This window comes from Podarcis gaigeae (genome assembly GCF_964106915.1).
Source record: "Podarcis gaigeae genome assembly, chromosome: 4".
In the NCBI taxonomy this organism is placed as follows: domain Eukaryota; kingdom Metazoa; phylum Chordata; class Lepidosauria; order Squamata; family Lacertidae; genus Podarcis; species Podarcis gaigeae.
In genome coordinates this window covers 75,141,895-75,158,773 of record NC_139677.1, presented here as the reverse complement: position 1 = coordinate 75,158,773, position 16,879 = coordinate 75,141,895, and the positions used below count along the sequence as shown (strand labels likewise).

General features: G+C 41.4%; 1 protein-coding gene across 2 annotated transcripts in view; it reads left to right on the top strand.

Moving 5' to 3' along the window:
• Nucleotides 1–16,879, top strand: part of CFAP44 (cilia and flagella associated protein 44) — a 39,345-nt gene that overhangs the window by 5,423 nt on the left and 17,043 nt on the right. For both annotated transcript variants that reach the window (XM_083735843.1, XM_083735844.1), the window contains exons 5-21: nt 350–512; nt 1,199–1,301; nt 2,124–2,340; nt 4,109–4,223; nt 4,997–5,161; nt 6,460–6,615; nt 7,253–7,300; nt 8,165–8,264; nt 8,490–8,584; nt 9,134–9,343; nt 10,340–10,450; nt 11,141–11,293; nt 11,770–11,997; nt 12,635–12,780; nt 14,957–15,227; nt 15,511–15,566; nt 16,177–16,339. In XM_083735843.1, the coding sequence (XP_083591969.1) occupies nt 350–512; nt 1,199–1,301; nt 2,124–2,340; nt 4,109–4,223; nt 4,997–5,161; nt 6,460–6,615; nt 7,253–7,300; nt 8,165–8,264; nt 8,490–8,584; nt 9,134–9,343; nt 10,340–10,450; nt 11,141–11,293; nt 11,770–11,997; nt 12,635–12,780; nt 14,957–15,227; nt 15,511–15,566; nt 16,177–16,339 (2,500 nt within the window). The remainder of the gene's footprint in view (nt 1–349; nt 513–1,198; nt 1,302–2,123; nt 2,341–4,108; nt 4,224–4,996; nt 5,162–6,459; nt 6,616–7,252; nt 7,301–8,164; nt 8,265–8,489; nt 8,585–9,133; nt 9,344–10,339; nt 10,451–11,140; nt 11,294–11,769; nt 11,998–12,634; nt 12,781–14,956; nt 15,228–15,510; nt 15,567–16,176; nt 16,340–16,879) is intronic.

Here is a 16,879-nt window from a genome sequence, read left to right as displayed (position 1 = left end):
CTATTGCTGTGGTTTGTTCTCTCAGTTATGTAAGGGATCTTTTGCCTTTTGCCTTTTCTTTAATAGAAAACATTTAGAAATTGCACAGTACTTGAGGGCCGCAGGGACCTACATTGGCAATATGGTTAAGCCTGAAATTTTTAAAAGGATGGGTGGGCTACATTTTTTCTAGAGCTTCAGCTCTTTTCTCTCATTTATATAAAAAGCCCCTATTGTGTTCCCAATACAATTACAATACAGTGCATTGCACTTTTCGGGAGACCTCTGGATTTTTATTGGTGGTAGTGTTATTACATGGTCAAAATAAACCCCGTGATGGCATCACTTTTCCTTAGTGAGTGTTCTTCAGTCACTCTTTTGGCTATGACTGCACTAGACGGGCAAACATTCAGATGTTGGATAGTTACACTCTCCTCTACATAGCTGGCAACCAACTCGTACTGCTGAATTTGCTAATAAAATCTCAGAAATATCTCCGAAGCACATGCGGTGGAGGGATTGGAGTAATCACGGTATGGCATTTTTGTTTTATCTTGTAAAGTATTTTGCTTGAGATCTTCCTTAGTAGCAAAATAAACAGGGCTCTTGGATTATGAGAATCTCTCTTTCAATCTGAGAAATATTTTGGCCGGTTCTTCACACATTAGGTAGTACGTTTAGCTATTGCCCTTATCTAAGACTTGAGTTAATTTTGTACTGTATAAGATAAATATATATTTTATAATAGCAGCATACTCACTAGGCTCTCCTATCGATATTCGTTCCTTTTAGGCTACTGCTGGTTTCAAATGTTATGCAGGCAGTAACAAGGTATCTTGGATTAAAGAAAAGCTCTAACGAAGTGGACACTGTTTTCTCAAGCTATTGCACCTCTCTCTGTGTCCTTAGACTTTGAAAGACTTGCAGACTTGGTGGAACACAGTATGGGGGTTGAGGATATGCTGCCATTTCCCAGAGGGTTAGCTGCAACCATATTTGTTTCAGGCAGTGCCTCCAGATGATGGTCAACTACAACTGCCATCAGCCTCAGGTAACATGGCCAGTGGTGAAAGATGGAAGTTGTACTCAAACAGTATCTGGAGGCCACTGCATTGGCTGTCCTGGACAGAAATGTAGGATAGAAGTCAAATGAACTAAACTAGCAAATCATTACTTTACTGGATAAATGCAGAGTGAAAACGGTCTTTGCTTCTACTAGGTACATCCTAATAAAACCTACTTTGCAGTAGGAGAAAAAGGATGGAAGCCAAACATGATTATCTATGAATACCCTTCCTTAAGGCCATACAGAGTATTACGAGGTAGGTTAAAACATAAGCCATCTCGCAATTTCAGATTCATGCAGAAGAATTAATGGTCACAGAAATAGAAGCAATTTTCTGTTTGATATGTCTTGTATGAATACACGGAGATTTGTAAGTAGTCACTCTCTTTCTTTTAAATATCTGCAAGTGATTAAGAAGAATTGGCATTATTATTTGCAGAGTCATATGCCATGTTCCCTTTTTCTGTGTTCATGTTCGAGAAAAAGCAATGGATGCATGGCTAAATGGCCAAGTATTGAAAGAAGGATGATAAAGGAATTCTATTATTCATTACTGGTTTATTTTTTATTAGGTGGCTATCACTCTGGAACCTAAATGCAGTTCAGTAGCTTTTGAGTTGAGTTTTTTTATATAAAAAAAAATAAAGCTGACAAATCAGTTCAATGGTATCTCTTACATTTGATGTGATTTCAGTATCCTGGCAATGTGAAATTACTCATTGTGGGGGAAAGGAAAGGCTTATGATGCGCACGCGCACACACACACACACACACACGCACACACATATATACTAGTATCTGGGACTCAGAGACAGAATTTCTACAAGAGCTGAAGGCTCAAGGATAGATTATCACCTGAAGCCTTTGTTTTCTCTCTCTTTATACAGACTGTCTTCATTGTTCTCTATTTTATGGTTGCTTTGTACTGTTTAAATGTACTTAAAATAGAAGCAATCTGTTTCATACTTCAAAAAAATACTAATTTACAATATGTGCTAGTTGATTGGCTAGCACATTGGTATGTTCCCGTGAACATTTATATTGCATTAAGAAACCTGTTATATCACCTTATTTCCAGGTGGAACTGAAGAAGCATATGCATTTGCTGACTTTAATCGTTCGGGTACTTTGATCGCCACAGTTGGGAGCAGCCCTGACTATATGTTAACAGTTTGGGATTGGAAGCAGGAAAAGATTGTATTGAGATCGAAAGCATTTTCCCAAGATGTTTTTAGAGTGACCTTTTCTCCAGAAAATGAAGAGCAACTCACCACATCTGGTTCAGGTCACATAAAGTAAGCCAGCAAGTAGCATAGTTTTATCTCAAGGAACTAGAATGCCACAGAGGCATACATGCATGCTGACTAAAAGGAATATTTCATCGGTAAATGGATCACACTAGAAAGCTGTATCTACCTTAACTATACATGAAATTTTAATTATCTGTATTAAAACATTCCTGTTACTCAGTGAAGACCACATTTTATTTAGCTGCCCCAAAACATTGCAAGTATGATGTGCATTTCATTTATTTATTTTAAAATCAAGCTAGCCTTCTGCACTGTATTGGCAGTGTCCTAATTTTTGTTTCATGTTGTAATATAGTTATTTATAATCTTCAGACAATTGAAATGCCGTGAATATCTTCTGAAAGCAGGAAAAGAAGCAGCCATGTTGAGTGGCTTCTTGTGTATTGGCTGCCATTGAGCGCAGCACCCTTTTCCTGGTGCTCGATGGTGCTGTTGCAGTGAGCTAGGAGCACTGGAAAGTGTAGTTTTGTCAGTACTCTTACACGGTGCTCCTCATGCCTGGCTTCTTGCTGTGGAAGCACTAGGTGGAGAGAAAGAGAAGCCTTACTCTTATCCTCTTTCCCACTGCCAGAATTGAAGCAGCGGAACAGTAGGTGAGCACGTCCCCCCCCCCCCCAAATGTTAAGGGGAATAGCTTACCTAATTATGTGTCATTAGAGGCAAAATGGGGTGGCTGGGTAATGGATGGCAATATCACAAATAAAATGAGCTCCGGACAATGTCAGAATTATCCTTCTAACTAAAATAAACCAAAGTGTATAAAGATATATGTCCGGATTAAAAACCTCTTAAATGCCCAGATTAAAAAAATCCACTTATTTGAATAAAATACATATGTCAGAGTCCACCTGTACTATAGTTATAAGGCACAGTCTATCACACAGTTGAGACTTCTTAATTCCCACCTATTTAAACTGAAGCTGCATAAATTTGCAATAGATTGTGCCTATAATTCCCACAGACCAATTAGTTTGGTTCACATATAACTCCAAACTGTGGTTTAGGGTTTACATGCATGAGCCTGGGTGTTTGTGTGCTCCCCTTTACCCTGTTCTCTGGCATAAGAGCAAGGAGGAGATTGCAAGCTTTCATGTTCATTTTCAACTAACCAGTCACTCATTCCATCTGAATGAAGATCAGTAGTTAGGCTTACCTGTGGTTTAGAAACAGTCCACCTTCAGACCATTCATTGCTTATAATTCTGGGTTGCGTCCCTGAATTGTAATTAGCACTAACCTTGGTTCAGTCGAAACAAGTAACAGCAGTGGTTAGTTGGAAACAGAAATGAGAGCTCCTCCTTGCATTTGTGCTGGAGGAGAAGAGGAAAGTGGGAGAGTATGCAGTCCTAAGGACCTCCCAGACCATGGGTAGGCAAGCTAAGGCCCAGGGTCAGATCTGGCCCAATCGCCTTCTAAATTTGGCCCGTGGACGGTCCGGGAACCAGCATGTTTTTACATGAATAGAACGTGCCCTTGTATTTAAAATGCATCTCTGGGTTATTTGTGGGGCATAGGAATTATTTCATTCCCCCCCAATATAGTCCCCCCCCCCACAAGGTCTGAGGGACAGTGGACCGGCCCCCGCTGAAAAAGTTTGCTGATCCCTGTCCCAGACTCATCCTTATAGCACTAAACTGTGGTTTGCATCAAAATGCAGCCAATTAGTGCATGTGAAAGGTTGATAATGGTCTGTTTAAAGACCAAAAGAACCCCTCAAAAACACTAATAGAGCTTTGATTTTTTTATGTGACCAGATTTTGGAAGATGGCGCTTACTTTCACTGGTCTGAAACTACAAGGAGCACTGGGTAGGTTTGGAAAAACAGCATTGACAGACATTGAAGGATATGTGGAGCTGCCAGATGGGAAGGTGAGAAACATTTCTTTCTACTCAAACTTTTCTGTATGGTAAAATGGGCTCCTTTGTTCTCTATTCACATTTGCCCTGACCCAAATTTACAGGACATTACTGTGCGGAAAGGCATAGCCTATCCACTGTCTGCTGCTTCTAAAAATGATCAGGAGCTTATTCTGTTTTTAATGAAGTTTAAAAAAAAGCAGCTGGTAAACAGTGGATATGTTTTAAGAATTGGTGGGATGTGTTCCCATAGACTGATATCGATCAATAGTTGCAGTAATTGAGATTTCTTAATTGTTTTTAAAGGCACATCCTTGTATAATGCAGTGCCCAGCCCTCTTATGGTTTGTGGCAAACCACTTAGCTGTAAACAAAATAAATCAAAGATAAAGAGCATAAAGAAATACTATTGCAGCAGTTAGAAAGCAGCATATGGTTGGACATTATCATTGAACTTATTGTTCCAAAACACTGCAAAAAAACAACAACAAAACAACTAAAAAAAATAAACCTGGGATCTGTAGTTGACCCTTCACATAGCAACAATTCCCAGTACAGTTCCCGGGGTTCTTTGAGAGGGAAGCATGTTTCAGATGTATGGTGTGCCTGCAGCCTTGGTCTTACAAACATGCCTCATTTGCCATTTTCCTAGCAAATGTATCTGTTGTCTGTGAAAACTTGGGATGTAACTTACTTCAAACGTAATGTGTCCTTCCCTATATCCCTTTTCAGATATACATCAATATGACAGAATACTAATGCATTTTGTTTTGTCTGCATGTAAGGTACTTTCAGGGTCAGAATGGGGCAACTTGTTGCTCTGGGAAGGGGGCCTCATAAAAGTGGAACTTTGTCGGCCTGGCCGTAAAAATTGCCACAACGGCCCAATTAATCAGTTAGTTCTGGATGAGGGAGAGGTGGTCACTGTTGGATCAGATGGATATATTAGGGTGAGTATTTTCCTAAGTCTTTCTTTGGGGGGTATGTGTTTTCTTAATATGTCTCTTCTTTATACACTTAATATTTGAGTGTACCCAGGATTATTAATGGGTTGATGGTATTGTTTACTCTTCTGCACTTTGTATCAAACTATTAACAGTGGGACGCGGGTGGCACTGTCATCTAAACCACTGAGCCTCTTGAGCTTGCCGATCAGAAGGTCAGTGGTTTGAATCCCCATGATGGAGTGAGCTCTTGTTGCTCTGTCCCAGCTCCTGCCAACCTAGTAGTTTGAAAGCATGCCAGTGCAAGTAGATAAATAGGTACTGCTGTGGCGGGAAGGTAAACGGCATTTTTGTGCGCTCTGGAATTGGTTCATTCCCCCCCCCTTCAAAATATTCCAGCCCCCCACAAGATCTGAGGGGCAGTGGACCGGCCCCCTGCTGAAAAAGTTTGTTGACCTCTACCTTTGAGAAATGCTATTCATATGAGAACATTACTTCCTTCTTTATTTGCTAAGGCTTTCTTTCGAACTTAAACATATCTTATTTGATTGATGGTGTATTCTGTAACATGTTCTTGACACAATAGCAGCGCGTTAATGGTGGTTTTACCCTTCTTGATCAATTCTGTGATGCTTCCCAAGTTGGACCACATGATGGCTGTCAGAGAGGCAATAGCACAACAAAAGTGAGACAAAAAACCCACCAGGGCAGTTGTGAAATAGGAAGTTGCAGGAAGTGCATAGCTTGGAATTAAAGCGGTTAAGGCTACCCTAAAACTTTTGCAGGCACAAATAGCTTTGAATGTGGGATGACCTATGACTACCCCAATAGTGACATGAGCATGCATAATAAAGAATGCACAGTGAAAAGAACCCAAATAGATGTGTTGGTTAATGTGCCTGTTGTTTCTTGTGTAAATGGCAACTGTAGAGCCTGCACAGCCTCAGAAATATGGGGGAGGGAGGGGAAATTCAACTTTCTCCCTGCCACAGTCCTGGCAAAAGTTGCCTCTCTGAAACCGCTTTCTGCATTTGAAGGGAAACATCAATTGACACCAGTGACATCAACTGAGGCTTCCCTTGAAATCCAGATAGCATCTTCAAGAGGCCATTTTTTTGTAAGAAGCACGGTAGGGAGAGAAAGGTTTAAACTATCCCTTCCCATCAGTTACATGTGAATGAAAAATCCTTTTGAACTGCTCCTTCCCTTAGGTTTGCTCATATTAGCCAATTTTTCACATTTAATGCATTGGTACTGGCATTTGGCAACCATAGATAATATTTTCTTTTCCAAACTCCATGAAGGTTTGGGATTTTGAAACAATAGATACAGCTGATATTGTGGATGACACTGGACTGCTGGAGGTGGAACACATTAATGAACTGTTAGTTGGCAAAAATGTAAATCTGAACTATATGGTGAAAATTCATGAACGTGGAGAACCATTTTGGTATGCTCAGGTAAGCATTGTTTTAGTCCTCCCCTGCGGTATATAGGGCTGTGTTGTTGTTATCTTTTAGGGTGCGCATTAGTCAGTAGAGAATGTGTGCCCTGATTCAGTGGTGCACACAACCCTTTTTCATGTGTAGGATGTGATGATGTCATGGTAACATTTGAAGCCAAAGCAAAAAACCAGCCACCAAACTAGGAAAGTACCACTGTCAGGCAAAACAAAAAATAAGAATGGAAAGAAGGAATAAAACTCCAGGGGCTTGAATGAATCTTGAAGGAAGGGCAAGGCTGAGTGTTCAGTTCTCACTTCCTTTTATACAGTTCCTGTTAACCCTAAGGGGGAACCTCACATTGGCACCACTAGGATGTAAGAATAGTCACTACAGGGATGGGAATCTTGATTGTTGTTGGCAGGGAGAAAAGGCTAAGCCCCTTGTGCACCATTGTCCTAGTCGGGCCTCCTTGTGCCTGCTGTGTATGATTTCAAAGAAATTAAAAACAGTGACGTGGGACAAGTTAGTTGTTGATTTACTTGGGAAAGTGCAGCTAAATTTCTCTGAATCCAAGCCAATGTCTTTGGGAGAGGGATGTAAATACTGTTTGAAGTGATAGCCAAAAGCTAAGTGTGTTTTTCTTCTTCTCTAGGATGCCAATGGAGCCATCTGGAAGCTTGATTTGAGTTTCACAAATGTTGTAAGTTTTCCTTTCTGTTTTGTTCCTCTGCTTTTCCTCCTCAGTCGTTCCTCCACTGTACTTGGTTATACCTGATAGTTAAATAGAAGGCTAATATTTTATCTTTAAAAGATGTGCAGCTTCTGTAGTTTATTACTTTGAAAAAGATGGTCTCAAAAATCTCAGTAGTTGTTTGTGGTTCCAATGGTGCTGCTACCTCAGTGGAAAGTACTCATGCAAGGTGAGGCATCCACTTTTCGCTCTTTTGTATTTAAAGCCCCCCTCCCAGACTTTACACTGTTTCTGTGGATGTAATTTGGCTCCAATCCAAACTGGGCTTCCCATTGGCTATTTTCAGAAACAGAAAAACATAGCGGGAGATCCGGTCAGATCTTTCATGTCTTATTAGCTTGGCCCTAAGCGTTCAACAAACAAGGTCTACAAAAGAACAGATATAAGGCACCACTGATGCTTCCTCCTTGAAAATACAAAGTATACTGATTTAAAACCAGTGCTTTCTTCTGGGGGTACTCAAGGGTGTGCAGTACTAGCACCTCCCCCCAAAAAAATGTTAAAAGTGTGGCACGTGCTGTAATAACTTCATGGTGAGCACCAGCAACTTTTTTTTTCTAAAAAGAAAAAGAGCACTGTTTAAAACCATTAACAAATATCAGTGTTTTTTGTCTTTGTTTATCTGATTTTCAATTTGTGCCCTAGATTGAAAACTAGGAACCCCAGTTTGAATGTCCAATGCATTTTAGAGATCAAATTTTCAGAGGGGCTTTAATTATATGTCCCTAGGTGACCCTGTTACACAAAACTTTTAAAATACTTTTACAAACAGGCCTCTGAAAAAAAGCCCATTTTATTTATTTCCCCCTGTAGACTCATGATCCAGAATGCCTCTTTACTTTTCATTCAGGAAAGATAGAAGCCATGTGTGTATCTCCAGTCACCTATATCATGGCCACCACTGGTCTTGACCGTAAGTACATATCTTTTTCCTTCTGACTCCTCCCACACTCAGTTTTCAAGGTTAAAATTAGTTACGTTAAGTAGACACGTTTGGGGAATAATCCACAGATCACTTGTAATGGTGTAGTTTCTTTGTTTTTTCAGCACCCCCACGTAAAATGTGTGGCTTAAATTTTAGAAAGCAACAGAGATCTAGCCTCCTTCTTATCCTGATCCCGTTAACCATCTAACGCAGGTTCAGTTCGTGTCTTTGACTTCATTGACAATGTGCAGTTGACTGAGATGAAGTTTAAACAGGGAGGAACAGCAATGGTCTGGGCACCAAACGTGGTAAGTAGTGCAAGATAGAAAGAGGAAGTATGTGGATGATAGTGCAAGACGGAATGGGGACATCCATGGCTGGAACCTAGCTGTTTAATGTACAAATGGCTTATGGTTTATACTGCCCATCTCTTAAGATGGAGCATAATGAGATTGAGGAGCAGGTTGTCTGGATTGTTCTTCATTCCTGTTCCTCTAGTTTCCCAGACTGATGTCCTCCAGATGTTTTGAGCTGCAGAGATCTGCTGGCTGGGGTGAATGCAAGTTGTAGTACATAACATCTGAGATTTTCAGTTTTGTTTTGATGGGTTTTCATATTTATTATTTGGCAAACATTTAACTTTTACGGATTTTGTTTTTTGCGCCCCCTCCTGAGTTTTCTGGTGACAGTGAAAGAAAATAGTTTAGTATTGGTGTTTGAGAAGAAAATGCTATTCACGACATGGTTTATTTTCCCTCAGTACAAACAATTACATACTTTACATAGATTTTTGAGACGATGTATAGGGCAGGGTTTAAATTAGCTCTTAATCGCAATGTTATTCTGTTTTCTTGAAGGTAAATCCCAAGAAAGGCATAATGGTTGTAGGTTTTCAAGATGGCGTTGTACGCGTTATTGAACTTTTCAATCCAAAGGGACTTCCTGTTGTATCTGGACGGGACAAAGGAGCGCCTGCAGCCTTGCGTCTGAAACAGGCGTTCAAACCTCATACTACTATAGTAACAGCTTTGGCCTATGAGCGTAATGGGGAATTGCTTGCCACAGGGGTATGTTTCAACCAATCCTAAAAACTGTTTTGTTTTGAATGTTAGTGGAAATTTACTGCTGCAAATGCTGAGATGTAGATGATCAAACTGAACTTCAGATTGTTCATTACCTAAGAATTAAGGTCCAAGACCTTTTTGAAATGAGAGATTTTTGCTGATCCATACAAGTTTCAGTGTATAATGAGTCAGTTCAGAGAATTATTCAGGAGATTTTTTGACACCTCTGCTTCTCACATCATCTTAGCTTCTTCTCTGCTCCTTTGAGGCCCAGCTCAGCGAGAACATTTGGCTGAGACTTTAAAAGAAAGGCTCGTTTCTTAAGGATTCATGGAAAAGTTTTAGATTTGATTTTGCGTGTTAAAATCATCAGTGTTGTGTTTTTGTATATGTTCTGTGGTTTAAAGTCTTCTTCTTATGTAAGAATTGTTTGATTTTTAAAAGTTTTTAAAAGCCCTTTCTCTTAATTATGATTCATTACTGACCTTATTGTGGGTATTGGCTATAGATCGCCAAGCCAGACTGAATATTGGATGATGATTTACTAGATCAGATAAGGATGCTATGATTACTAAGACCCCAAATGGGTATCTCAAAAGTCATGCCAGACCAATCTGATTTCTCCCCCCCCCCTTTTTTTTTGATGGAGTGAGACACTTGGTGGATCAGGGCAATGCTGTGGACATAGTTTATCTTGATTTCAGTAAGGCTTCTGACAAAGTCCCCCATGATATTCTCGCGAGGAAGTTGGTAAAATGTGGGTTGAACGAGGTAACTGTTAGGTGAATTTGTAGCTGGCTGACTGACCGAACCCACAGAGTACTCATTAATTGTTCCTTGTCATCCTTATAACACTAGGTGCAGCTTTTGTATATCAAGGTTGATGCTAAAACAGAGGATTGTGTTGTGGTGGGACTCTGTTCTTTGTAGCAGCAGACTAGCATGGCTCCTCTTGTGGAATGCATGGCTTTATTCATTCTTCCGTCTTTTCCTTCCCAGAGTAATGATAAAACTGTGTTCTTCTTTAACGTTGAAGAGAAATATGAGCCAATTGGCTTCCTTTCTGTCCCAGGGCCTGTACAGGCATTGCAGTGGTCTCCTCTTTCTCATGTGAGTAGTGGTGTTTTTCGTAGTATTTGCATCTCATGATTTGTGTTGTAACACATTGCAATGCTGTGTTTATCCATTGGTGGTTATGCTGTCATCAGTAACTGGCATTTAACACTCCCCTCCCATGAAGCATTTCTGGAGCAGGGCAGGGACTGGGTCCAAGGTCCCTCTGTTCTTTGGGAATGCCCCAGTGATTCAACTCCCTTTCTATGCCAGCCTGGAGCTGGGGTAACTAATCCCCACCCCCACCCACCCCACTTTGGCATCAATGGGTGAAATTTAAAGTATCTCAAAATCTGCATGAGAAATATATAATGCCCACTTTCTGCACTGCTAACTTTGGCCAACATGAGCCATCAGGGAAGTGGTGGGTGATCTGCCGCTTCCATTCCTTCCTGTTTACAACTAAGTTTGTGCTTCATTATGGCAACAGTTGTCCCTGAGCTCTGACCTATTTTTAAGAACATAAGAATGTTTCACCATCACGTCAAAACTCAGCACCGTACCAGTGGCGTAGCGTGGGAGGCACCGGGCGGGCCGGGCGCAACATGTGGGGGTTAGGGTTAGGGGGCGCAAATCCACGGGTTAGGGGGCGCAAATTACTTGCCTTGCCCCGGGTGCTGACAACCCACGCTATGCCACTGACCATACACATGCCTGACACTTGTGTTTCATGTCCTTCTTCTGTAGCCTGAGAGCACGCTACTTATTTTCTGCAAGAACGGCATTGTTGTCCAGGTTCCTGCTCCAGACCCTGGGAATTACAACGCAGCAACCACCTATAGGATAAAAGACTTGCCTATACAGTATTTCCGTTTCTGCAGCATAAAATCTCGGATTCTGGTAAAGCACCACATGCAAATAAGGAAATGTAATCCTAAGGAAAGATAGAATACTGAAGTAAGAAATGCTGAGCTCATTAGTTATTGTGGTTCTGGATGTAAGACTGCAGCTAAGGACTTTGTAGCCCAGCAGAAATTATTTCCTAAAATATTAGGATCTGCACGTGTTGATTATGAATGTGTCTGCCTCCAGGATCAGAGAGGCCTTGCCTCTGAATGCCAACCGCTAAAGAACAATGGCAAATGTGGGCTGTTGCTCTCAATTCCCAAACAGATATAACTAAGCAACACAGAGAGAGAGAGAGAGAGAGAGAGAGAGAGAGAGAGAGAGAGAGAGAGTGTGTTAGTGAATGAAGTCCTGACTGTGGGCTTTGCAGATGTTGTCCGTGGGAGAAGGATGCTGGACTAGAAGGGATTTTGGTGTGATCAACACAGTTGTTTTTTTAATGCTCTTATTTTACTGGCTCTTTTAAAAAGCTTGAAGAGGAACTTGAACGCAGAGAAAAAGTGAGAATAGAGAAGGAGAAAGCAAAGCAGCAGTGGATAAAGCAGCAACTGGATGAGGGGAAAACAATGGAAGAAATTGAATTTCCACAGGAAGAAGCTGTGGAAGAGGAACCACTGCCTGAAATCTACATCCCAGAGACTCCAAGCCCCATCCTGTGTGGGTTTTACTCTCGGCCAGGGAAGTTTTGGTTGTCGTTGGTAAGCCAATCTTTCTTTCTTTTTCGCAGATAACAAAATGAGGAGAGTAGTTTCTCCCTTCTTTTATAGTATAATGAGAATACAGCTTAAATGGCCGAAGGAGATGGCTTTTCACATTGTACGCTTTCACCTTGGTCTCAGTTCTATTTGAAAGTGGTTTGAATTTTTTTGTTTCACATAGAGGGCTGCATAGCAATCTCTCAGGACTTCAATAGTGGCATCACTACCATTGTCAATTTTGATTGGCAACCTCAGTTTTGTTGCCAACCTCAGATGCAAAGTGAGATTAAAATCTAAACGGTGAAATGCAAAAGGTAAAAACCGCAAGATGCAAGAATGTCATGCAGAATCTGGATGTGTCTTAAACATGCAAGCATAGTTTTCACTCTTGTTTCTTTTCATTCTAGTGCTGATCCCCATCTTTTGTTTATTTTTTTTAAGCAGAATTGCAGGCGTGTGTTTGCCTATAATATGGCATGAAATACAACTGGTGATGAAACCATTTTTGGGAAAGGAGGAAGTTTTAGTCTGGAATTTTCCAAACTGTAACAGATTAATGGGGGGTGAGGGAGAAGAGGAGAAAGAAGGAATCAAGAAATAAAGTTAACAACTCTTCATAACTCACTGTTTCCTTTAGGGAGAGTATGATACTGGATTCCTGTTCCACTGTGCATTTTCTCGTCAGCAAGGCGACAAAGAACCTGAGGCTCGGAAAGATGAACCTTTTGCCTATATTCATTTAGAAGATACAGAAGACACTGCCATTAGACGGATTGTGTTTTGGTAATGCAGCTTTTACAGTATGTTGGTTGGTTTCATGGGTTGAGTTGGGTTTTTAAAATAAGTGTGAAACACTTGGTCTTTGTTTGTTTTTCTTTTATAGACTATATGCCTGTGTATATACTTGCAGGAGCTGATCTCTTGATATAATTGCAGGCTGGTTAGCACTCCATGTGTGTCACCCCCTGAAAGTAGTATTTTGAGGAAATATTATGGAATATTATTAGACATACTGAATTAGTTTAAGCTGTTAGTTTTGCATCCTGGTCAGGGCATATAGCAGGACAAGAAATAATTTCCCCCTTTTTATACCCTTCTTTATAAAAGCCCAAGCGTTTGGATTTTAAAAGATTGAAATGATTTCCATACATCCAGTAGCAAATGTGGCTCCAGACTTGGGGGCCCCTTCCCACTGACCCAATGGTTCTCTTTTCACCCTCATAATGTATATGCTATGTATATGTATACTACATGCATGCAGATATAGAGGTGGGTTGCTGCAGCACTGGGTTAGCTGGTCCCCCACTAAATGTGTATCATCAAGGAGGAGCTGCCTCTTCTCTGCAGAAATCAGGGTAGAGCAGGCCCCAGATGCAAGATGCAAGGGTGAATGAAGTGATGGTTGGGCTGACTTCAGATACCCTTTCGTATGTATCTATATGGAAGAGAGAAACAAGGGATTGAGAGGACGGTGGGGTGGTATGGCCATTGTGGTGCATTGGCTTTTGTCAGCGGTAGCTGCTCTGTTGGAAATAATGAATCCCTTGTCCATCTGTGCCAACGCCAGGGGTGGAGGAAGAGGGGTGCGGTAGGGGCGGTCCGCCCTGAGTGCCACCAGTGAGGGGGTGACAAAATGCTGGGTGGCACTCACCGCGGGGCCTGCAGCGTGCCCAAGTCACACGTGTCTCCTGGGAGTGATGAGGTGGCTTGGGTGCCCCAAATGGTCCGCCCGCCACCTCCCCCTCAGCTGTAGGGCGGCTGAGTGGGAGGAGGCAGACAGACTCCTTGGAGGCCCCACGGTGCCTCCGTGGACGGCTAGCCTCACCCCTTGGCATAGGGCATCCATGCCGCCACAAGCGTCTGATCGGCTTGCTCCGCCGCTGGCCAGTGCTGATGCCAGGAGGAGCCATGAGTCAAAGTGGTGAAGATAGCAGTGAGTTTGTATGCAAAGAGTTCCTAAGCATCAGTTTATGTGTAACTCGAATTGGATTTAAGAGATGTTAAAGGCTCCAGAAACCTCCAACCCACCTATTCTGCTCAAATACCCTTTTAAGGTAAAATCCTAAAATGTGACACAGGTCACAGTCACCATGCATTCAAAGCACATAGATCCACCCTCCGAGAATCCTGGGAACTGTAGTTTATGATGGGTGATTGGAATTGTAGCTCTGTGATGGGTGATTACAGTTCCTAGGATTATTTGGGGAAAGCCATACGCTTCAAGTGTATAGTGTGGATGCAACCACAAATGGTTAGAATGGTTCCCTTAGAATTGAGGAAATACTGTGATTTTTCCCCAATCCATTAGTCAAAAGCTGCAGAAAAGACCTCTGCCAGCATTAACCTTGTTCCTACTAGAACTTTGGATGTCTCACATTACCCGGGCCTTCTTAGGATTCATAGAACAATACTAAATATTGGAGGCAAGTGGAACTTACACTGCCTTCAATTGAGCTGTTCCAAACTCTCTTCGAGAGCAGAACTACTGCTGGCTCAGCTGGTGTAAGCCTGGCAGTGGAAAAACAGATCTTTGAAATAGAGCTTGACATACACTGCTCTTCATAACAGCATGAGTCCTGCCAAGTTGACAGGTTATGTGGCTGAGCTCAATAGAAGTTAGGATTCAGGACAAGTCCCTCTGCCTGGTCCCATCACACCACTTCCCCAGAACACCCATTTTCCAGGGCTTACAGCATGTAAAATCTGTCTGTCTTGGCTCAGCTGACTAAATCCTGGCTGAGCTTGGATGTGGGAGTTATGCTGGCATATCTTTGGTTGAACCAGGATTCAACCTTGCCTGGCCGTGCTAGGAATCGGTTGTCTGAGCCTGAATTTCTGGATCATAACTTGCACATACCAGTAGATCTTGGGTTTGGATTGCTCCCTTAGATGTCCATGTCGCAGGGCATTGTGGAGAAAGTAAATCACCCTCAGCTGTTTGTTTTGATTACTTCCACAGCTCCACTGGCTTGCTAATGATCTGTGGCATGCAGGATGGAGCAGTACGGATCTACGCTCTCCACGAGAAATGGCTCTCAAAGGACAATATAGCCGGATATTGGTCATACAGCATGCATGATAATAACTATGGGCAAATTCAAGGCATCTGCCCAAGTTTTGATGATCGGTTTCTTGTGACCTGTGGAGCAGATGGCAATATCTTTACTTATAACATCCTTTCAGCTGAGGAGGTTAAGAAAGTGCTAAAGGCTAAGGTGCCCTCTCCAAGGGTAAGGAACAGCCAGGAAGATAGGCCTTACTTCATATTTTAAGTGCACAATTATTGGGAAACTTTCAGCTGTTTCCTTGATGAACATTTTTTTCAGTCCCCTTAGGGTTGGGCAGCAGGGAGGTTGATTGCTAGAAAGACACCATTGTGTCTTTTATGTCCTATATGAATTATAGTACAATACTGTGCTTGTGAGGAGCTGCATGCAATTCCAGCCTAACTTCAGGAACAGCCATGCCAACTGTTGACAGTGCCATCAATTGTTTGATTACATTCTTCCACAGAGAGGCATCGAAAGAGAGAGACCAGCAGAAGATATTGAGGATCCTACCGCCTACAGGTAAAGCTGCCGAAAGATAGACTTTACTTCTGAATCCCTCATGAGGAACGGGTTTCACTAAGAGCCTCTTTGAAATGGCAGTGCACCCTCATCCGATGTGGCCTATTGACAAGTCATGTTACTAAAGCTATTCCCTCAAATATCTCTCTCACTTCTGGATTGGTGCCTGGGATGCCAGTATAAATTAAGAGGTCAGATCTAGATGACTTCTAGATAAGCACTCTCTACTCTGTTGAAACAGTTCTTTAATGCATAAAGCTTTCAGACCCACCCAGCCCACCTCAAAAGCCACTGTTGGCTTTGTCAGGATAATTGTGGTGCAGCTTCTGTCAGCTTTTTAATCATTCATTTGGTAGCTCCATCTAATAGTTCAGTTCTATACAAATTTATTTGTTTATACAACACTGTCCCAAAGAGGCTTATTAATCAAATATTGCAAAACTGGATATTTTGTAGATAGAATTGTAGAGTTGCAGGGGACCCCAAGCTGTGTAATTTTTGCTGTAAAAAACCTTTATTACAAAATGAAATGTTCTTCTTTTCTGTAGGCCCACTTCCAGAGTTTAGGTTTAAACTGCTCCATCTTATCTTTATTTTCTCATATTTCTAGTATTGAAAATGCGAAGCAAAAAAAGGAACACGATTATATAATGAGGATAGCAGAACAGAATAAATCTATTAAGAGACAAGAACTAAGCACTCTAAGGGAGGAGTTTCAGAATTTGCTCCAAATGAACCGTCAGCTGCCATCTCACATGCAACTTCACAGAGCAGTATGTATGGTTTTTCTTTCTTTAGAGGTACAAATTAATGCCTTAGTGTGGCTTGTACTTTTGTAATGGGTCAATGTTTATTTTGTTTTATTATGGTTTTTATTCTAAGGGCTCAGGTCAGTTTGCAATATAAATAAAACAACTAGCCGAAAGTGAGCCCACTACTTCTGAGTTCACTCCCAATAGTTGAAACAATGAAGCCTGCTATTTTCTTAAAAAGAAAAATGCCTGTTTTGCTTTTTGCAGTTGTGCTTTTCATGCATTTCTTAGTTTAGCCTAGATAGTTTTCAGATTCATAGTGTGTTTGAATTGCTTTGTCCTATAAAGGTGGTTCCAACCTTTTTTCCATGGTTAAAGTATTTAGCCCAGTACTCCCCAAGGAACAGCTTGTTGGAACACCGAATACCAGTAAATTAGGAGGGTATTCATGTCATTTTACCATGCATGTAAAGTGTAAAGCAGATTAAGAACTACAAGATTTAGCTTTGGTTCCATGTATATGTAGAGATTGACTAATACATTCAGGTGATTGCTTTGAAC